Genomic DNA, 22,508 nt, shown 5'->3' with positions numbered 1-22,508 from the left:
AGGTGGAGACCAGGCGGCCAGGTACAGGCAGAGGCTCAGCCTCAGGGACAGCCACGGGTCCGGAGCTATTCGTTAGGCTGCACCCGGTGAGGTTTTGCTTATTTTTTCTTATTCCTGGAGCCCGGCATGCTGCCTGACCTGTCTGCTCTCCACAACCAGCAACATTCCACAGGAGTTCTAGAAACTCGGGTTTGACACTAGCAACAGCTGTGCCACAGGCAATCGTGTGAACATCTGGCATTTTAAACCAGCCATTCCTGCACCTCATTTGGCCCCCTAGAGTCCTTCGGGCAAATAAGGAACCTGAGATGGGGCAGACCCCGTTGGAGCCCTCCCCCCTGAGCTCTGTCACCCCAGGGCACCCACCTGTCCATGCCAGTGGCTCTCTGTCCTCTGCACCCAAAGGCATCCTCCCACACAGGCAGCACATGCAGGGTGGGGGACGTGGGGGGGGGAGTTAGCGCCCCAGGAGTGACCCCCAGCCAGGGAGGGACCACTGCCCACAGCAGTGACCGCTTGTTAACCCACCTCTCTCAGCCTCCGTCCCTCTCGCCCTACCCTGGCACCTTGTGTCCAACTCCCAGATTAAATACTCAAACCCAACCCTTCCCTCAGGGTGTGCTTTGGGAGAACCCAGACTAAGACAGTGAAAGCCTCACCTCTGGCCACAGAGCTAGTTAGTGGCCCTGCGGCCACCTTAACATGACACTGCCATGGACGCCGGCCATCAGATTGAGGTTTGCATGTGCAGAACCTAAGCTCGGCTCGGCTCTGCCTGAGACCCTGCGCGGAGCCCTTCCTGCGGGGTTTCCCTTGGGAGCTTTTACAGTAGCTCTTCTCGAGCAGCCGGGCAGGTCCCTGCAGACCAGGAGGCCCTCTGGGTGACCAGTGTGGGAGATCAGCGGCAAACGTGTCCCTCTAGAGTGTCAGCTCCACCAAGGCTAGCCCCGTCCACTGTGTCCACGGCTGAGTCTCAGCCCCTGGGACAGTGGCTGGCGCGTGGCAGGCATCAGTGAGCATTTGCGGGATGGGTGAGCGAACGAGTGGGCGAGCGAGTGAATGAAGTCCATCGGTTTGACGTGTGCTCGCTCCGAAGGCCGGTCACTGCCAACGCGATAGTGAGTGCGCCTCTCTCTTCTTCCGCCCGTAGCTGCTGAACTCCCTGTCCGTGGACCCGGATGCCGAGTGCAAGTATGGCCTGTACTTCAGGGACGGCAAGCGCAAGGTGGATTACATCCTGGTGTACCATCACAAGAGGGCCTCGGGCAGCAGGACGCTGGCCAGGAGGGTCCAGCACGGCGACACTGCCCCGGGGGCGCGCAGCGTCAAGCAGGACCACCCCCTGCCCGGGAAGGACAGGCCGCTGGAAGCAGGCTCGCCCGAGCCCCCGATGGACTACCACGAGGATGACAAGCAGTTCCGCAGGGACGAGTACGAGGGCAACCTCCTGGAGGCCGGCCTGGAGCTGGAGCGGGACGAGGACGTAACTATCCCACTGCTGTCGGCTGGGCGGGGGGTCGGCGCGGGTGGCGCTCCCGCTTTCAGAAGGCAGCGCGGGGGGCGGGGAGCCTCGTCCTAGCTTCAAGCTGTTCTTAGAGAAGGGCCAGATGAGAACGCCGCCCTTGTCATGAAGGTGGGGCAGAAGTTGTTTTTGTACAGCTTTGGGAGGTCCCAGACCACCCCTCGGGGTTGCGTCTGCCCTGGGAGAGGGGCTGGCCGTCACAGCAACGACCTGCAGGTCAGGACACTTCCTGCTCTGGTCGCTTCCTCTCCCAGGAAGAGTTGCCCACCCACAGGGAGGACAAAGCTCTCCTCGGGGTCTCCCTGGATGGCCTCGGCCCCGCTCGGGCCTCAGTTTCTCAATTGTAAAATGAGGAGATGGGTCTGGCTGACCCCTGGGGGTCCCTGGCTGACCCCTGGGTGCTCTGAAATCCGTGCCTCTTAACACTGTTTTCTGGAGCTCCTCTCCCTAGAAAGCCAATTTCTGAAGAGAAGAGAGCAAAAGGTTGACCCACCTCGCGTGCCCGGCCGCCGCAGTGGTTGAGGGTGCAGCCGTGCGCAGGGAAGGACTTTCACAGCCCAGCGTAGCGGTGCTTCTCGCCACTGCTCAGCTCATTGCTGTTCGCCCCCCTGGCCAATATCTTAACCTCTCTGTGCAAGAGTGCTGTTCCTTATGTAAATATTGATGGAAAGGCCCCTAGCCTAGAGAGCGACTCTGAAGATTAGTCAAGGGTCAGCAAAAATCTCAAAAACACATGAAAAGCAAAAAAAGTAGTCAGCGGGTTAACTTAGGAAGCCATTGAGTCAACTGCAAATGTTGAAGATAAAAGTTGGCATTGTGTGATATTTCGTCCACAGGGCCCACTGTGTCCTTACGTAGTGAATGCTTTTGTGATAAGGATGCCTTCTGAGAATTTAGACCAAAAAGCGAGTTAATTAGGGAACCCAGGTTGTAACTCGGATATATGCCAAGTAGGTGGAAACAACCAGAACGCTCACAGGGCCTCTTTCTCACCCAGTATGGAGCATCTCTCCGGGCCTCCGCTGTGCTCCTGGGGGCTTGGCTACCGGGCGGGAGACTGTGAGTCCCACCGCAGGGAGAGCTCCCTCGGGAGCTTCGAGGGCATGGGAGGGGACTTCAAAAGTTCCGATACTCTGGAAGCGATGGTTTGGTCCTAACAAGGGTTCCGAGAGTTTCCATGGCCTTCGAGGGCAGCAGCTAGAAAGCAGGTATGTGCCGGCCCCGCAGAGTTTCCGTCTCGAGAGGTCCCAGACCTCAGCAGATGCCACAGGGAGAGATGGGCGGCTGATTCTCGCTGGCTTTTCCCATTGTTCTGCCCGGCCGGCCCTGCGGCCGTGTGAACAATGCCGCCACTGTGCAGGGTGTACGGCTCATGGCGTTTCATAAGTGGAGGAACCACCAGCTCCGTCAGAGGCAGGAGAGGCCCGGGAGGCTGGGCGGCCGGGGCCTCTCCCTGGGAGCTGAGCTGCGGAGAGCTGTGATTGCGTGTCTCGGGCGTGGTGCGCCTTGTCTGTGCCCCAGGGGACTTACACTCTGTCAGTGTCACTCTCTCCTGACTGCAGCCTTCAAATCTCCTGTTCCGCAGGAATCTCTGACATCTGGTAATTCCAGCTGACCCAGGCCAGATCCCTCGCCTCCCTCCCTAGCCTTGCTGAGCTGCCAGGCCTCAGTTTTCCCCTCTGGCAAATGGAGATGACAATAGTATTTATGTCACTGGGTTATCAGAGTCACCCTTGCGAAGTGCTTAATTCGGAGTCGTGTGGCATGTAGCAAATTCTTATTGGTTGATATTATATTAATATCACACATTATTGTTCATACTGAAGTAGGAGTAGCAGTGCCCAAGGAGAAAAGAACCTTTCCAAGTCTAATTTAATACTGTCATAAATACCTTTTTAAAAAAATTTATAGTCTCTATTGTGACTTTGAAATAAAAAGCAAACTTGAGGACATTTGTTACTGTCACAAAAAAGGTCATTCCAGTGAACAACTTTAAAATTTCTCTGATAATTTAGCTTGAGAGCTAAAAGAGGCTTTTAAGCAGTTAATTTGGGCATTTTAAAAATGAAACACGACTGTGGTGTAGGTGAGTCGGGTCAAGCTTTCAAAGTGGCTGAAGTTGAGATGTTTCCACCTCCCTGCCGACGCCTCTCAGATCGTGAACTGCGTTTCACAGGGGCTGCTAGAAACCCCAGAGCTCTCATCTGAGACGAACTGGCCCCCGAGGTTGCTGGAAGGAGCCATCGTTTGGGCAGCCTGTTGCTGGCCCAGGTGCGGGAGGAGCCAGAATCTATTCACAGACTGTTTGGACACAGTGCGGGAGGTGTGTGCAGGGCCCCTGCCATCCGATTAGCAGGCAGAGCTGCTGCGGTATTTGTTTCAGGGGAAGAGACGCTCTTGTTAATGAATCTTTCTGGGGGTGTGCTCAGATTACAAGGAGCAAAGGGCACAAGACAGCCTCTAAGAAAACACAGTTGCGCAATCCTACCCACTCAAACACTCGATGATCCCTCCCCAAATTAAGACTCGCTGCTTTAAAGCAGGGCTCCTCATCCTCGGCTCTGGCGGCATTTGGTATTTAACAGCATCCCTGGCCTCCACCTGGCCAGTGACACCCACCCCAAGTCTTGAAAACCAAAATGTCCCCAGACATTGCCAAATGTGCCTGGAGGCCCAAATTGCCCCCAGTTGAGAATCCCTGCTCTAAAGGCTGGACGGGGGCAAAGGAAAAAGGAGACTGGAGGGAGAGAAAGGGGTGGATAAGCAAGTTCTCTTGGTGGGAGCCAGCGCCTGGGGACGGCCTACAGACCCCGCCTTCTGCAGGGGACCTGGCAGCCTTGCGGAGGTCACCAGCCACGCAGATGGGTCCCAGCCTCTGTTCCTCATGGGGTGCCAGTGGGCGCATGGCGCCGTGTTGCTCCTGGGCAGTGGGCTGTGAGCCTCCCGGATGGGAGCCCGGGGGCTGGCCTTCCTCGCCGAGGCAGGAGGTTTGTCTCGAGATGTCCGTGATGGTGTGCAGAGCAGATGGTGCCCTGGGGGCGGACCTGGCTGAGCACACATCGGGCTGGTTCTTAGGAACCAGATAGCTGTGTTAGTCTCCTGGCTGCCGTAACAAAGGCCCATAGACTGAGTGGCTTAAAACAAGACAAATTTATTTATTTAGTTGGTTAATTTGGGTTTGTTTAGAGATAGGGTCTCACCCTGTAGCCCAGGCTGGAGTGCAGTGGCCTCATCCTAGCTCGCCGCAGCCTCCGACTCCCGGGTTCAAGTGATCCTCCCACCTCAGCCTCCCTAGTAGGTGGGACTGCAGGTGCACACCACCACACCTGGCTAATTTTTTTATTTTCGGTAGAGACGGGATCTCACTATGTCACCCAGGCTGGTCTTGAACTCCTGGCCTCAAATGATCCTCTTGCCTTCGCCTCCCAAAGTCCTGGAATTACAGGCATGAGCCACTACGCCCAGCCAAAACAACACAAATTTATTCTCACAGTTTTAGAAGTCAGAAGTCCAAAATCAAGGTGTCGTCAGGGCCACACTCCCTTCTATCCTGTGTCTTCCAGCTTCTGGTGGCTCCAACCATTCCTCAGCCTGTGGCCACATCTCTCCAGTCTCCTCCATCTTCATGCTGTCTTCTCCCCCTGTTGCATCCTCTTCTCTTGTAAGGACACTAGTTGCTCTGTTCAGGGCCACCCTAATCCAGAATGACTTTATCTTAATGTGGTTATACTTGCAAAGAGCCTGTTGTGTGCACGGGCACCAGGGGTTAGGACTTGAACATGTCTTTTTAGGGGACACAGTTGGACCCACTACAATAGCTGAGATGCCGCCCTGGAGTGGCGGGTCCTGGAGGGCGTGGATGGTGCAGGCCAGAGCCCAGAGGCACCAGCCTGAGGTGGGGGGTCGTAGCTGGGGGACAAGGCAGATGGTCTGGGGGAATTAGGAGTCCAGCCGTGGCTGGGCCTGCCTCACTGCAGGGCCTGGATGTGCACAGGAATCCCTGGGGGTCTTGTCACAATGCAGGCTCTGATTTGGCAGCCCTGGGGGGGAGGGGGCTTAGCCCCCAGGGCACTCAAGGTGCTTGTCCCAGACCACACTTTGAGGTCTGAGGAGTAGGGATGGAGGCCTTTTCCCCATGAGCCAGCAGAAGCATCCCCAGCGCAAGGTCCCCAGTGTCTACACAAGCCCCTGGTCTACTCACTACCCCAGAGGAAGCCCCAGATGGGGACCCTAGCACCGGCTCCTGTGAGCCTGTGGGAGGGCAGAGGGGTGGGTCCCCAAGATGCCTCCTAGATACCTTGAAGAGAGACCCTGGGGGGTCGAGGAAGGCGTTGACACCTTGATCCACGGGGCGGCCTCCAAGGTCATTTCACGCCAGGAGCTAAGAGACCCCCAGACTGGCACTGCAGAACAAAGATGGCAGGACGAAGGGAGGGCCTTGAGGCAGGAGGCCCGGAGTTTCTCTCCCTCCCTCCTCCCTTCCTCCGCTTCCTTCTCGCTCTGTCTCTGTCTCCCTCTCCCCTTCTCTCTGTCCTCTCTTCCTCTCTGTCCCTCTCCCCCCCCCCCCACTTCTCCATCTCTCTCCCCCTTTGACAGCCATGGGGTCAGCTTGCAGGGTTCCCATTAAAAGGACAAGAGAAATTTGTGGCCAACGTGTTTTCTTGCAACTGAACCCATCAGCATTCTTGAAGTCCAGCCTCAAAGCCTGCCGGACGTTATTTATGTCCATGGGGTCACTGCTGAGAACACCACACGCTGAAATCCTGGCTGCGTGTGCTGCAGGGTGGCCCAGGCCCACGGTGCCCTGACGTTGAACTTGACCCTGGCTTCGGCAGATTCTGTGAAGGCCGCGGACACTGGAACCCTATAAAAGCCTGTTTGCTTTCATGCCGCTGCGCGGGGCTCACCTATGCACCCGCGGCGGCTGCTCCCCCTCAGCGCAGCTGTCACGGGCGGCTGTTCCCCTGCATCTGTACCCCACCTTTGTAGAGGTTGCTTTTGAAAAGCGAGTGAGGGTGGTCTCTGCGGGAGGGTGGGTGCTGCGTTCAGACGGATCCTAGGGCTGGGAGGTCGGGGTGAAGATGCGGCCTCGGAGCTCTGAATGCGGGTCCAGACCCCACTCGGCCCCTCTGAGAGCCGAGAGTGTGGACGTGGACCCAACTCAGCCGCTTCCTGGCTGAGCAACCTTGGGCAAGTGGCTTCGCCTCTCTGGGCCTCAGTGTCCCCATCTGTCCAGTAGAGGTGATAAGACGACCTGCTTCAGGGAGCAGTGGGTGAGAGTTAACACTCAGGCCTGGCACAGGGAAAGAGCCACCGACATTGACCATAAACACCCGCTTGCCCGCAGCCCTGGGCACAGACTACTGCTCATGCTCCCAGGGCCTGGGCCACAGCGCAGCCTGGCCTGCTGCCGGCAGAGGGGAGAGGGGCGTCAGATCTGAGAAGAGAAGGGTCTCCCTGTGTGTGGCAACTCCCCGCCCCCACCCTCTGCCAGGCGACCACGGAGGGTGGTGGCAACCTTGTCATAGCCACAGGAGAGGGAGAGGACATCCATTTCCTGCCGTTTCCAACAGAGGCCGTGTGGGTGCGGGCAGGTGTCAGAGGCAGTTCTGGGTTTGGCTAATTGTTGGCTGGGCCTCAGGGCCACGACAGCCCAGCGCTTGGGGTTCGGGGAGGAGCCCTGGACGCCAGGGAGTCTCGGGTCTGGTCCCGCCTTTAGGACACACAAGAGCCATAAACGTGTTCACAGGCTGTCAGTGTGGAAGCAAACCACCCCCACCCCGTGTGGGCTTCCTACCCGGGCCATGAGAAGGTGGGCAGGAATTAGACCCTGAACCGAGGCTCTGACAGCTGCAGCCGGCGGGCCCAGACCAGCGGGCAGCCCAGCAGCAGCAGGACTCGCCTTTGGACCTGGCTCCGAACTCCTCCCGCAGGGCCTGTGGCCCAGCACACGCAGCCCCCACCCCACCCCGCAGCCTCTTCCGTGGGAGGGAGAACGGACCTCCTGCACGGTGGGTTGTGGGGCCTCTAGTCTAGTCCTGAAGACAGTTCTCCACTCGTAACTCCACCGTTGCAGATTTATTTCTTTGGCCCCCGAGGATCTGACATCGCCTGTGTCTTCCGCTGAGGCCCAAAGCATATTGCCTGACTTTTATCCCTGCCTAATTTCCTTCAGGTTTGTCTCGGTTTTATGGAAACATCCTTCTTTCAAAGTGAATCCCGGACCTTTTTTTTTTAAGGCCATGTCTTTAAAGTGCTCCCAAGACTATTGCACAGCTCTGCCTGGGGGGTCCCAGGCGGCCGGGGTGAAATCTTTGCTGTTCTGGCTTCAGTCCTGAGACTGTCTTCTGTCCCCAGGACCCTGGTGTGCTGGAGTCAGCTCTTCCCAGCTCGCCAGGAATTCTGCTCGCCGGCCGTTGACCCGCTGGCAGCCTGCAGCAGTCCGTGGTGGGCACCTTCACCGCAGGAAGCGGCAGATGCTGCCATCGGGCTTCCGCCCCCTCCCCGACCCCAGCCCCCTGCCAGCTTCTCCCCACCCAGCCCACGCGCCTTCCTGTCTTTGGGGGAGTGGAGTATTTCTAAACATATCCATTGAGTTTTTAATTCTTGCTATGATCGTTTTTTATTTCTAGAAGTTCTATTTGGTTCTTTTCCAGGTCAGCTATGTCATGTTTTAATAGTTTCCTGTCCTTTACAGATCTTTTCTGTCTTGAGGTTTATTTCCTTAAACGAGGTGCGCATAGCTGATTTATTAGCCATCTAATACTTTCATAATCCCAAGCCAAGTGGGCTGATTTCTATCTCGGTCACTTCTGCTGTTTTCCCTCCCGCCACTGGTGGGTCTGGCTCTCTTGCCTGCTGGCCACGGACCCTGTGTAACCCGTGGGGTTTCCCAAGGGCTGGGATGAAGGAGCCCTTGTCCAGAAAGGCTTGGTGATCACAGCTGGGAATGACCTTGAACCCAAGTCAAGGCCCCCGGGTCGCCATGGCCTGTAGGAGCCAGAACTTCTCAGGGTGGCTTCTGTTCCTCCTTTTTCTCCCCTTTCTCTTCTCCTGCTCTGCTGGGCACCAGGGCCACCTTCTTGCAATGCCCTGGGGTTAGGAAAAGAAAGCCACTCCTTTCTGGGTCACCTGAAAGTGTCTTGTCATGGGGACCCAGCCCAGGGGGGAGGATCTCCTGTTGGACTCCTCGCCTTGGACGGGCCTACATTGAAACCGTGACTCCTTCCTCCTCGGGCCGCTAGAGCCAGCCCGGTGGCCATGTTGTTAGATGCCACCAGGGAAGACACTGTCTTAGTTGCTCCTCCAGGTCTGGGTTTTCCTCCAAAACCTGACCTGGCAGCTTCCTAGTCTCTTCTCCGTTCTTGGTTCTTCGGCATCTTTAAGGCCATTACCTCTCTGTGTCCATCCCCCGTCTTTTACTGTTTTCCATGGGAGGGTTGGTCCGAGTAATCTACCGACCTTCAGCAGGAGCAGGAATCTGAGTCTGTATTTTCTGCTGACTTATCATTTATTTCTGCAACAAACCATCACTGAGCAGGCACTGGGGCCAGACCCCATGCCACGGGCCGGGGATAAAGATGTCCACAGCTGCCCCGCCACGTTCTTGGAAAAGAGCGATCATGCCCGGTCCACCCACCAAGACCACATCCACTGAGTCCCAGCTCTCCTGAGACGCAAGTGCGGAGACTGGGCCAACATGACGCGGAATGTGTGTTTGCTCCCGAGAGAAATACCTCTCCCGCCCAGCGTGGCTATGTCCTCACGCCCGCGTGGTTGGGAGCTGGGTCTTCCGGTGCAGCGTAGACGTGGTCGGCAGTAACTGCAGCCTGGGAAATGCCCACTGGCGGGCAGTGTCTTCCCCACACAGACCCCGCCTGGGGCCTGGAGGCGCTTCCTCTGGGAGCCACGTGGGTGGAGGCCAGCAGCGAGCGTCGCAGGGTCAGCCCCAGGCTGAGTTCCCCGCCCATGTCCACTGCTCGTGGGCCTGGGACAAGTGGCTCCAGGCCTTCCCTGCCCCCTCACCCGTATTTAGGGCAGTGGACACACCGATAGCTACCGAAGGTCCAGGAGTGGATCAGATGAGGGTCTGAGTGCCGAGGCTGTACTCGGCTGGCATGCAGTAGGCGTGCAATAATGACGGGCTCCTTCCCTCTTCCTGCATCCCTCACTCGCAAATGTCATTGAGCACCTACTCCAGGCCAGCACTGCTCTCTGTCCTAGGGATACCAGTCCCGAGTAAGAGCCAGTGCCCCAGCTCACATCCGTGCCGGACGCTGGTGCCCACAGGGTGGGCAGGTGCCAGTGCCGCCGAGAACGCGCCTGGTCACGAGGGACTGACCGGGATGCAGCGCCAGGAGTCACGTGCCTGGAAAGCCTCTCTGGGGCAGAGAACGTGAACCCCTCCCAGAGGGTGGCCGCCAAGGCCGCTGGTGTCTGCCGCTGAGTCCGAACGCAGGAGGATTAGGCCACGGCGGCCACATGGCCTCGTCAAGGGGCAGGGTGAGGAGGAGGCCTGGGCCCCCTGCAGGGGCTGGGAAAGCCGAGGCAGAGACAGGGTCTACCCAGGTCCCTGAGGGCACTGAGGGCTCCGGGCCAAAACCCCGGCAGTGATGAGGCTTCTGGGCTCACCCGCACCTGCTGGCCTGGACAGTGCTCTGGAAGGTCTGCGTGTCCCCACTGTGTGCACGGCACACTCCCCGTGGTCCCGCCGATGCTAAACCAGGACAGGGTCACTCATGCAGGCAGAGCTGTCCAGGGAGCCCCCATTAGTGGCTCCGTGGCCCTTGGGCTCCCACCATCCCCATCCTGACCCCTGACTGGAGGACCAGGCGTCGGGAGTGGACGCTGCCCTCTGGGGCATGGAGCAGCTCGTGGGCACCAGGGTGGGGGAGGAAGGAAGCCCACTCTGCAACCAGAAAGCCACCATGTCCGGTCTTCATTGGTGCAAACCTTCTAGCAATTTCTGAGCCTGCACTTGGGCAGCAAGGAGTCACCCTCCGTGGCCGTGACCGGCTGGTGGAAGCATCAGGCCCCACCATGATAGAACCTCCAGGCCCTCAGGAGGCAGAGCGTGGCATCCCCACCTGCCACAAACCCCCATGGGGGATATTTTTGTTTGTTTGGGATTTTCTTCTTCCTTCGAAAGGAAAATGCCAGAAACAATTGGAACTGGGCTCAGAATGGGAACTTAGATGGATCTAGCGTGTGTGTGCTCTGCACTGAGGTGAGGATCTCTGGCTTGCCCACCTGCCCTGGTTGGGGGCTATTTGGGGGCCAGGTGAGCCCTTCCCATGACCAGGGCCATGGGTGTGGCCTCCAAATACCCCAGCACTACCCTCCTGGGGCATTTGGCTGGGTAAAAGGCACACGGCTGCCTCTCTCGGTGTCTTCCTGCTGAGGGTGGGCCGTGGTCAGGCCGGGCACCACGTTTTAAAACATCCCAAATGTGTTTTCGCCGAGCTGGTCCCACGGCCCCTTTCTCAAATGTCGCCAGCTGTGTCCCTGGGAGAAGCTCCGCTGCTCACGTAAACAGGGGCGCGTGCTCCCAGGGAGGCCGCAGTGGCTCCAGCTCCCTGACCACCGGCGGGAGAAATCTCCATGGACTCGGAAGAATATATTTGGGCCTTTGCGTGCGGGTGAGCAGAGCCCAAAAATAAATCTGAGTCTGTAACAGGAAAAGACAGGCTCTTCCTCACGTGGGCCATCAACGGTCATCTCTCCTGATTCAGGGGTGCCCTGTGGTGTCCACCCTGCACCTGTGAGTCACCAGGACTGGGGGGCCACCACCTCTCAGGTGTCGGTACCCTCTGTGGCTCCCCAGGGCTAGGGAGGTGGCTTGAAGCTTCTTGGCTAAAGGGGTCTGTGCACGGAGGCAGGCGTGGTCTCAGCGGCCTGTGTCGGGGGTGGGGGAGGTCCGGGGGAGTGATCCCTGGTCGGAGCCAGACTGACCTCTCTGTCTCGGGGTGCTGGACCAGGGCTGCTGACAGCAGCAGGGCTCCTGTATTGCCCAGTCTGCAGATGAGGCAACGGGGGCCCGGAGAGGTTAAGTCACTTGCCAGAGGCCACACAGGGGCAGGGCAGGATTCCAGCCCAGCCCTCCCAAACCCAGGCCTCTAAACACAGGGCCTCACCCAGTGCCCATTTGACCTGTACCTCGAGGGCCACAGAAGGATCTGGGCTCCTTGTATCCAAGCCCTAGGGCTGCCTCCTCTGGCCCGTGCAGGGATGTGATGGCTCGCAGAGGGGACTGGAGCCCTCAGAGGGGACTGGAGCCCACCGGGGTGTCCGGTGCCAGCGCGGCCCTGAGCCTTGGCCCATCCTGCAGCTGCCTCGTCCTGCTGTCTCCTCGAAGCACCTTGGGGCCCCGGCTGCTGGGCCATGTTTCTGTGACGCTCTCCTAACCGCTTAGGTAGGCCCCTGCACGCAGCTGTGCGGGACCCTACCCTGCAGCCTCAGGACGAGAGCAGTGGGCTGAAGGGTGGCCCCAAACCCATGTCAACCTGCAGCACTCGAATGTGACCTTGTTTGGAAGAAGGGTCTTTGCAGAGGGAATCAAGTTAAACATTTCTGGATGAGATCATCCTGGATTTAGGGTGGGCCATAAATCCCATAGAGAGATACACAGAGGGAGGCGGCCACGTGACCTCGGAGGCAGCGGTTGGAGTGATGCAGCCACAAGTCAGAGAGCGCCTGGGGGCCCAGGAGCTGGAAGAGAAAAAGAAAGAGCCTCCCTGGGCCCTGAGGGGGAGTCTGGCCCCGCTGAAACTTAGACTTGGATTTCTGACCCCCAGCGCCGGGAGAGAACACAGTTCTGCTGTGTGAGCTACAGCAGCTCCGAGAAGCTAACGCAGGGAGCTAGCTAGCATGTGTGCACTCCTGTGCCTCAGTTTCCCCCGCTGTGAAATGAGGGCAGTGATGGGACCTACCGCACAGTCTTGTTTTGCTGTGAGGCTTAAATGAATTAATGCAGGTAAAATGTACAAAGCAGGCACGGAACAGGCACTCCACGGAGGCGGATTTCGGCCTCCGCCCATGTTGCCATTATTATTACCGCGTGTCGCCCTTCACTCATTCATTCAATAAATGGGTGTGGCGTGGTGACCGTGGGCCTCACTGTTCACGTAAGCCACCAGGGGTGGCTTCAGGAGGAGGGAGAGGCAGAAGCAGGAAGTGGAGCTGGGCGTCGGGGCGGTGTCCCTGCCTCAGGTAGGACAAGGGGTGGGTCACCTGAAGGCGGTGACTTGGAGGCTCTGCTGGTACCTGGCCGGGCTGGGAATGTCACTTTCGTGGGCTTCGGCCCAGGCTCTTGCCAGGTACATGTATTTGACCCACTTCAGATTTTGTTTTCTTTAAATTCATCCCCTAATGACTTAGGCTCCACTGCTTTTTGTCAACAACCTGCAATGAACCTACGCACGTGGGTGCCATGCTCAGCCTGCTGTTGTGAATTCGGGCCCAGAACTGGGTTCAGACCCTGAATCTGAGCCAGGTCGTTCTGCGCCCCGAGCGGGTGGACCGGGTCCCAGCCGGCCCTCTTCCTCCCGCTAACCGGTTCCTTCTTGCCAAGACTTCTGGTCAGTTCCTTCAAGTCTTGGAATTGTGGAAAGGAGAGGCTGATGGGAGCTCAGGCTGGAAGCCCCAAGGCTGGCCTCCAAGCCACGGGGGACGGAGGACCCCACTCGGCATAAGGCAGCTCCGATTCAGGGGAGCGTTGCGTCTCTGCTTTGTGTTGCGGCTGCGTCAACGTGTCAGTCAGCTGAGTTGTCTGGGGCGATGGGAAGTTCCAATCGATGTTGTATGTGTCTGATGGGGAAATGTGTTGTGACTGCGTAGACGCTATTCCCTTGATAAAAGAACTCTCTTAAATTTGAAATCCAAGAGGGAATAGAGAAAGCTAGAGATGTTGGGGGCATCCCGATCTCATCCCTGAACGTGAGGTGGGGTCTGGGCAGCACTGCCTGTGTTTGAATACGGCAGCCCCCGCCGCTGTAGACTGCAGGCCGTGGCAACTTGCTCTCTCCAAGCCTCAGTGTTCCCATCTGTAAAGGGGGCCAGTGGCAGTGCCTTTCTTATGGAGCTGCTTGTGAAGGTTGTTGTAATCAGTTCTCTCGAAGCCCTTAGCTGGTGCCACCTCCTTGCCCACCAGCACTCGGTGACCTCAGCTCTTCTGCTCTGTCATTCACCACCAGCAGGAAGTGACTCATCCAAGCTCAGGGCAGTTCAGTGGGGCAGCTGGCCTTGAACCAGGGCCTGCCCACTCGTGTTAGGATGAAGGCTGTGCAGATGCAGGGAACCTGAGGCGTAGGCCAGGAGCAGGCACAGGGGTGGCCCCGACCCTACAAAGGGAAGATCCCCAGAGGGGGACCGTCTTTAGCCGTCACTTCCTTGCCCCTGCTCGGGGACCCAGAAGGCCCTTGGCGCTCCCAGGTTGGGGCCGAGGGGCCTGGGCTCTGTGTCCTGGCAGGTCCTCTCCTGTGGCCCAGGCTGCTTTGGGGGCCTTCAGCTAAGCCCCCTGAAAACTTGCCATGTGTTTTGGAGTATGTAGCCCCTGGGACCCCACTCTAGGCCCTCCTGGATCTTAATCATCCCCACATCACCTGGAGGAGCCCACATAACCCCCTGCACATGCCACCATCTGCAAGGAGGGGACCCTGGCCATGCCTCTCGGTATCATCAGGGTGGAGTGAGGCTGCAGATAAACGCAGCCACCGCGGACGGTGCAATAAACTATATCGCATCTGAAGGTGGAAGCGATTTTCCACAAGTGTCAGCCCACCCTGACTGGGACCTTCTCTTCTCTTTCTAGACTAAAATCCACGGACTTGGGTTTGTGAAAATCCACGCCCCCTGGAACGTGCTGTGCAGAGAGGCCGAGTTTCTGAAGCTGAAGATGCCCACCAAGAAGGTGGGTGGTTTTACTCCAAAATATAGCGCCACGTCTGAGGGTCACAGTGGGATAATGTCACCACCACAAGGCTCTCGATTATTCAGAGAAGCCGAGTGGGCTTTGGTCCCACCCCTCGAGGGCAGCGCAGCTCGGATGTGACAAGGCCTCTGGGCTCCTGATTGTGGAGAATGTGACCCAGCCTGGGTGGTCTGTAGAGAACCCAGATCAAAGCCCACCAGGACGTGGTTGCAAGCAGAAGAGCCCACCTCCCACCACGGGAACTTGTCCTAAATACAAACGTGGTTAGACTTCAGGCGCTGGTTCTTTTCTGCTTGTGGTATCTCGGCTAATTTGTCAGATTCATTTTAGTTACATTTCCTAGCTTGCTGGGAGTTTTCTTTTTAATCTCTGAAAACGTTACAGTTTCGATGCAGTTTGACAGCGTGGCCCCTGAAGCTTAGCTAGGCTTAGTCGGCGCTCACTTTTGCGTGTGGACAGGACGAGGCCGTGCCTGGTAATAAGTCAGCCTCGGCTTCTCAAGTCCACCGAGATCCTTTGGATAACCTCCTTCAAAACAAAAGTAAAGTCTGGGGGAAAATTCCCTGGAATGTATTATAATGGCACTGTTGGCTGGGCTCTCCCAAAACTCTGAGCTTTCGGGTCAATCCAGAAACCAGAGTGGAGGGGGCGTTTTGGCCCCCCGGGCTCACTGTTCCCAGGATGCTCCATCCTAGCAGGGTGGGACTGAGAACAGATCCCAAAGGTCACGGCTCCGCAGCGTGACGCGGATCCGCCAACCTCGGTCTTTCCTGCAGATGTATCACATCAATGAGACCCGTGGCCTCCTGAAAAAAATCAACTCCGTGCTCCAGAAGATCACGGACCCCATCCAGCCCAGAGTGGCCGAGCACAGGCCCCAGGCCATGAAGAGACTCTCCTATCCCTTCTCCCGGGAGAAGCAGCACCTGTAAGTGGGGAACCCCGCCCTGCTCCCCAAAGGGCCCTGCTCTGTGGGGATTTAACCCTCTAGCATAACAAACAGGCTGAGTCTCTGTTCCCAAGGGACAGCGTATGCTTGTAAGAGCTTTGTAGCTATTGAGCACAGAAGAGGCCACAGAAGTGATTTCTGAGGTCACTGTTAACTGGGGAATTAGGGGGACACAGATCTTGTCCTGCTTGGTAGGCCCGAGGGGGCACCCTCCAAGCAGTGGTCTGGGCTCTCCGCCCTCCTGCCCAGCTCCGTCCTCCCGAGGGCCTGATTAACCACACCTGCAGCCCAAAGGCAGAAACAGAACCACATCCCCAGGCCAGAGTCCTGAGGCCCCAGAGACTCACAGCCAGCGGGGTTGCCTGGCAGGGCCACGCCTGTTCTGGAACCTTCCCTCCTCCCCTGCTCCCGAGGGGCAGTGGGGCATAGCCACCTGGGGCAGTGGCGGCCGCAAGATCTCTGTGGACCTCGCTGGGCAGAGCTGGAGCGTGGGCAGAGATGGGAATAGAAAGCTTGGGTGCTGGGAACCCAGAGGGACGTTGGGTGGCAAGCTCCAGGGGGGCTCCCAGACACCCCCTGCCACACGGGGTGGAGGTGGGGATGGAAAGAAGTGCCGGGGCTCAGAGTTGGGGTTTCCGTCCTGTAGATGTCACTGAGAGGAAACACGAGTTTCACCTGCTGTTACCTGGTCCTAGTGGGGGCGTGAGGCTAGACGTGCATCCCCGAGTGCAGGGTGCAGCCCCTAACCCAGCCTCCTCCAGCTCCAGAACAGGGGCTTGGGCTCTAGAGGGAGCTGTCCTCTTTCCAGGACCCAGGAGGTCTCCCTCGCCTCTGTCCTGGGCCAGTGGTGTAAGCCCCCCATCTGTGGAGATAGAGACCCCCCACCAGCCACCCTAAGCTCCCTGGGGAGTGGCAAGTGTGTTCCCAAGATATCCCTCTGCCTCGGGAAGCCTTAGGCAATCCCTGTGCAGCCCAAGACGTCAGGATCTAAACCATTTGGGAGTTACAAGGAGGTTATTGTCCAGACTGGAACTGATGGTGGCATGACAGTGTCCCCGTCCCCCACGGTGTTGAGGCAGAGGCTTTTAGAACCTCCCGCAGAGGATGTCATGAAAGGAAGCAGCGATGTGCAGGGAGGGCCATGTGACCACACTTGCCTCTCGGGTCACTTCCCACCTGTGTGGGTCTCAGAGCCTCGCCCAGGGGCCAGGGGCAAAGAAACACACAGTTCCAAGTGCCCAGGGGTGGGCAGGCCATACCTGGTGTGCGGACAGAGTCACGTCCATTTCACGGTCACCGCTAATGGGGACAGTGTGGTTTCCCAGGGCCTTGAGACCCGGAGAACTGCCAGCTCTACTGAACCGTGTCTCGTTTCCTTCCCAATATTTCAACAGATTTGACCTGTCAGATAAGGATTCCTTTTTCGACAGCAAGACCCGGAGCACAATAGTAAGTATCTTGCACGCGTGGGGGGGGCTCTCCGCCAAGGTGGCCCTGGGGAAGCCGATGATAATTTCATTTCGGTGAAACTCCTGCGGGGGAAGCTGGCTCTAATTGTCTATGACCGAAATAATTAGAATAATGACAGGGAGAGGGCAGCAAGGGGCCCAAGGGGTGGCCGCGGCCCCACGGCTCTGAGGAGGGGAATGAGAGCAGGGTGGCGGGAGGCAGGGGGAGGGATTATTTAAGCGACATGTATTCCTGCATCTTTGCAGCTCCCAGCACATCTCGGAGCCTCCTTGCCACTTGCTCCCAACGGTCCATGCGTGCCCAGCCCTCGGGCCCCCGGCCGGGGTTTCCAAGCAGGCAGGCCAGGGTGGAGGGGCGCACGGTGGTGGAGGCCAAGGCGTGTGGGGTAGGATATATTTCCAAGTCTTTGCCAAACAGCAAACTGAGGCTTGAAATCTGACCAGGCCGCCCTGCCCTCTGCGAGGTACTGGCTTAATGTTTATCCGTCAGCCGCCAACTTGTGCGCCAGCCAAGCCGGCTGTGCATGGCCCGGGACCCAATTTCTATCTAAACAAGAAATTAACCTCGCAGCCAAGCCATTGCTGTTGTTCTCTCGTCCCTGCCCAGAAAGCCCAGCCTGGCGGGCAGAGATGGGGGGCTGGGACGAGGCAGCCCCTCCAGCCTCATCTACGTAACTGCCCCTAATGGCCACCAAACCGAGACGGGCAGGCGGCCATGGGACGGTGGTGCGGGTCGCACTGACGTGGGGGGTTGAGCTGCTGCCGCGACAGGCACAGGGAGGTCCCCATCTGCCCTCCGTCCCTCCCCAGCCCTGTGACCTCAGGAGAGTCACCGAGCCTGCGTCCAGACAAAGACTGTTCTGGCTTGTTCCTAAGAGGGCAGCCATGCCCTTCTATCCGGACAGCCGTGTGGGTGCAGTGCTGGGTGCCGCGTCACCGCTGCGAGTTTTATTCCTGGTGTTACTGACTAACCTCGGCAATTGGATCTCATGGTGATAAATAACAGGAACTCGCTGACGCGAGAACCTCGGCCCCCCAGCGGGGAGCTCAGGGCTACCATGTGTCCGTACGAGCTGTGTCCTCGCTCTCGGATGTCAGCCACTTGGGAGAGCCACCACGGCGTCAACGTGACTTTTTCTACTGTCATTATGACATAGGAGAAAATCGGAATAGCCAGCTGGGTAAACTGAGTCAGGGCTCATGTTTCGGTACTATGTGCACCCTGATTTTTCACACGCTGTGGGGCTGCCAAAATACTCCAGAAGCAGGGGCAGGGTGCAAGTTTGGAAATCCACTCATGCCCAGGGAGGTGGCTGAGGTTGGGGGGCACGTGTGGCTGGGAAGCGCTAATTCCCGTGTTGTTGGGATCTGCTGTGAGATCGAGGGTAGGCCATGACCCCTGGGGTGACAGCCACGTTACCACCTCATCACAGAAAGCACCCTGCCGGGCCAGGAAGTGTCGACTGAATGGTCCTTGACTCCATGTACCTCTGGGGGGAGGGGCACTCTCTCCCAGAGACCCTGGAGGCCAGTTTAACGTGCTGCAGAGAAACTCTGAGGGTTCAAGGCCTTGCCCTTGGTCAGTCAGGTCTCACGGTCTTCAAAACCCAGCAGCCTCCAGGGTGGGGGAGGCCACTGTGGGCAAAGGTGTGGGGGAGTGACAGCCCCCCCCACGTATCCTCCACACCGGCCACTCTGCTCCTGGCATTGGGGTGGACAGTGTGCAAGGCGGGAGGAGCGGGAGACCAGGAGCACCCCGTGGGGAAGGGCCCAGCGTGCTGATCTTCGGTCTCAGACCTTCAGCCTGTAGGTACTGGGGAGCCACTGAAGGTTGTAGTACAAGGTTTAGGGTGGTCAGATCTGTTCTGGAACGATTGCTGCCAGTGATCTGCGGGAGGGCAGGTGAAGGGTGGATGTGGGGTCACGGCAGTGGTCGTGAATAGGGACCACAGCTACCTTTATGGAGGGGAGGAGGTGGTTACCGCAGAATCGGCAAGGTCAGGACTGACTGGATTTGCGAGATGACAGGAAGGGGACTGTTGAGAGCAACTGAGAGGGTGGTGCCTTCCTTCCTTCAGCAGGTGTTTACTGGGCACCTGCTGTGTCCTGAGACCGGCGGGCGTGGAGAGGCATTGAGCGTGTTTATCATATGGCAGATGGCATGAAGCCGGCAGGGTTAGAAGACAGAGTGACAGGGCAACTTCATGGGCCTCTTTGTTACGGTGACCCTGGAGCTACTCATATCTGAAGGGGACAATTGCTTCCCACTGAAGGAACAGCCAGGGCAGAGGCTCTGCGGCCGTAGGAGCGGGTCTGGAGGGTGAGAGGCGCAGCCAGGAGGCTGGGCTTACTGGGACAGCTGGGCGGGTGGAGACGGAGGCGGCGAGGCCAGGTGGTGGCAGGGCCAGATGGCGTAGGCCAGTGGGCCCTCGGGATGACTCTGCTCTTGCCCGAGACAGTGGGGACAGAGTCAGCGTGCTCCGCAGTGCATGTCTATGTTATTGTCATCCCAGTGTATAGATGGGGAAACTGAGGCACGGGGAGGTGATGTAGTTTGCCCAAAATCACACAGCTACCAAGGGTAGAGGTGACACTCAGATCCAGACAGACAGACTCCTGGGCCAGAGCTCCTGAGGCCACCAAACAGAATGTTTCATCAGTCGAAGGGACAAGGAGCGGGCATGGGATCCCTTCAGGACAGCTCTGTCCAGGCGCCACGTGACCAGAGCCTGGTGCCAGGCTGCCTCCTGACCCGGTGCAGAATGGACCCCACCCCTCCCCGGGTCTCCAGAACGCTCGGCGCCATGCCCAGGAGGGGTCCTGTTCCATCCCATCTCGGCAAAAAGGGACAGTAAACCCACCATGAGGACACGTGGGACAACAATTGCTCTGAACAGCAGCTCCGTGCCCAGGAGGGCACGTCGGTGCCTGGCTGCGGCCAGCACCCGTCACTCCCACTTTGGGGAGCAAAAGATGGGAACTCCCCAGGTTACACTTGTTTATCCCCAAGACCCCCAAGCCCGGGACGTGGTTGGGACTCCGCGCCTTGGTGGAGTCTGCTGCCCTTGCCGGGGAGGCCGTCCAAGGAGCCGGTCATGGCCAGCGTTTGGCCAGCTCCTTCCCAGCCATCGCGGGGCATTTTCTGCTTGCGGGAGGTGCCGGGGGTAACTGCTCACCCTCCTCCCTGTCTCTCTGCCACAGGTCTATGAAATTTTGAAGAGAACGACATGTACCAAAGCCAAGTACAGCATGGGTAAGGACATTTTTGGCGCTTGAGATCAGCCTTGGTTCCTAAGTGGGGATCTCGCCTCCGAATCGACTCCGTGGGAGGTGGGCCGCCAGCTGGGGTTTTTAAAAGGGTTTTGATTTAAGGCTGCACAGCAGTTTCAGACAGGGGGGCCTTGAGGGGGGCCGTTCCAGGGCACAAGGCAGTTTTATGGCCCAGCACATTTAAACACAAAGGTATCCTTCGCTTTGGCCTGAGGCGTTTGTGCCAGCCTAGATGGGCTTCTGCCGCAGGGGTGGTCAGTCCGGGCTGGGACAGACCAGCATCGGGGGTGACCAAGGGTTCCTAACCCTCTCTCGACCCTCACAGCCCAGCAGGAGGTAGCCAGGGTTCGGGGGCCGTAGCCCATGCAGCTTTCCCGGCCACTGGGAGCAGCCGTCCCCGGCTGGGGGCAGCCAGACAAGCACACGCTAGGGTGGCAGGCACCCGGGCTGATGCGACCCCCCTCGGGGCTCGCTAAAAGCAGTGTCCCCCGGCCAGGCACCACCGTGTACAGACGTCCTGACTCCAGTCGTAGCCACAAAACCATCCCGACAGGGCTCCTGGGGACCATCTCTCGGAACACCTTACGCCGCAGATACAAAATCTTACATCGTGTGGGTGGGAATCAGCCCCACCGTGGTCCCTCGCCCACAGCTGCAGGCTAACTTTGCTGAAGTCCAAACGCTGCAGCCTCGCCCAGCCTCTGTCTCCCCTTCCTCTGGAGCTATGTTATGCCCCACTGAGAGCGTGGCCCTCCACCGCACTCCGCCATGACCGGGCTGTGGTCCCGGGGCACAGAGCTAGGTGGGTTAGAGCCGGAGTCTGTGTCTCCAGGAGAAGTGACATGGAGAGCAGAGGGAGCAAAGGGCTCGGCACCTGAGTTCTTGGGGACAGGCCCGGGGTGTAGAGAAAAGATGAATGAATGCTCCAGGGTTCAGGCGGGCTGCTCGGGCCCTGACCAGCACAGCCATGGTCAGTCACAGGGACACCCTTCTGGGCCTGAAATCTGTAAGCGCATGTCCTAAATCAATGGGGGCATGGGAGGGGTGCCCACCGAGGGGCCAAGAGGGGCCCAGGGAAACCTCCCCCGTCGGTCCAGCCCACCCCCCTGCAGAGCAAGGACCTGCGATGGCCACGTCCTCATCTGACTGTAACCAGGTGGGGCAGGAAAAAAGTAGCATCAGGAGTTTGGGTTTTTGAAAGTGCTTCTGTAGGTCACACCGCCAGGGCAAAGCCTTGCAAAGGTCACTAGAAGTAGGGAGGAAGCGTGGTTCCAGTCCCAGGGCTGGGTGTCAGGCCTCAGGTTCCCCACTGGGTCCCTATGGCGCCCCTTCCATGGAAACCTGTGTGGCTGCTGCGAGGGTGTGCAGATTCCGGGCTCTGGGGGCTGTTTGGCCCCAGCCGGGTCCTCGCTCCTGGTCATCCGGTTTCCCACAGGGCTGGTCCCCTGCACCTGGTGACGGAGCAGAGAGAACGGGGTCCTTCTCTCCACCCCTGCTTCACGCTAGCACCTTGATGAGAGCTCTCCTGACCTCCAAATTCATTTATTCAACTTCCAGCAAGCATTGGTGGAGTCCTGTCACCTGCCAGGCTCTGTCCCAGGTGTTGGAGCTCCCTGCCCTCAGGGGGTTTATGTTCTAAGGGAAGGAAACGAATAATAAATAAACAGATAAACCAGAAGCCAGTCTGGCAGGAGGAGGGTGGCTGGGGCAGGCCGGGGGATTCAGGAATCGTGATTAGGGAAGGCCTTTCTAACGAGGTGACATTTGGGCAGAGGCTTGAAGAAAGTGAGGGGAGCCTCCCAGATGGAGGGAGAAGCCTGTACAAAGGCCCTGTGGCAGCACTGTTCTGGGAGTGTTCTAGAAACAGTCAAGCCTGGATCGGCCCCACCTCCATTTTGTATTGCAGGTGACACTTTCCCTTGTGTGTGGCTTCAGCCACGTGCACCCACTTCCTCTAGTTTTGATTTCTAAGTGTCCCTCAGGTCCCCTGACCACTCCAGATCACTGACCGAGGAGATGGTCCATTTTTAAGGAGGCTTCAGGGGGTCATTTTCCCACCGGTATCAAGTGGAATCTCAGAAGGTGGGCCACTCAGGCCACTGAAAAACCTGTCCCTCTGACCACCTGGACAGCCTCTTCAGCCAGGCAAGGGGTCCCATGAGAGCAAAGGGTTTCATGGAAATTCTTCAGTGGTGCTGGCCTTCAGGATGTGTTTGGAGCAAGACCAGATCCCCAGGAACCCGCTTCCCCAGACACGGCCCTGGCCCACCCTTCCTCTCTTCCAGCCTCCCGGGGCTGGGCACCCGCACTCGCGCTTGCCAAGAGGTGCAGGGGTGGCGTTTTATCATGCACCCAGTGCCCGCCCTGGGG

At 58.4% G+C, this 22,508-nt stretch overlaps 1 protein-coding gene across 6 annotated transcripts in view; it reads left to right on the top strand.

The window, feature by feature from the left end:
- Positions 1 to 22,508, top strand: part of ANO1 (anoctamin 1) — a 153,862-nt gene that overhangs the window by 73,000 nt on the left and 58,354 nt on the right. For 5 of the 6 annotated variants that reach the window (XM_069471712.1, XM_069471716.1, XM_069471714.1 and 2 more), the window contains 5 exons: positions 1,151 to 1,483; positions 14,331 to 14,429; positions 15,227 to 15,378; positions 16,794 to 16,848; positions 20,070 to 20,121. In XM_069471712.1, coding sequence (XP_069327813.1) covers positions 1,151 to 1,483; positions 14,331 to 14,429; positions 15,227 to 15,378; positions 16,794 to 16,848; positions 20,070 to 20,121 — 691 coding nt within the window. The remainder of the gene's footprint in view (positions 1 to 1,150; positions 1,484 to 14,330; positions 14,430 to 15,226; positions 15,379 to 16,793; positions 16,849 to 20,069; positions 20,122 to 22,508) is intronic. The other variant, XM_069471717.1, reaches the window with a different exon arrangement.

Source organism: Eulemur rufifrons, chromosome 6 (assembly GCF_041146395.1).
Source record: "Eulemur rufifrons isolate Redbay chromosome 6, OSU_ERuf_1, whole genome shotgun sequence".
Classification (NCBI taxonomy): domain Eukaryota; kingdom Metazoa; phylum Chordata; class Mammalia; order Primates; family Lemuridae; genus Eulemur; species Eulemur rufifrons.
This window is presented reverse-complemented; position numbering and strand designations above follow the sequence as displayed.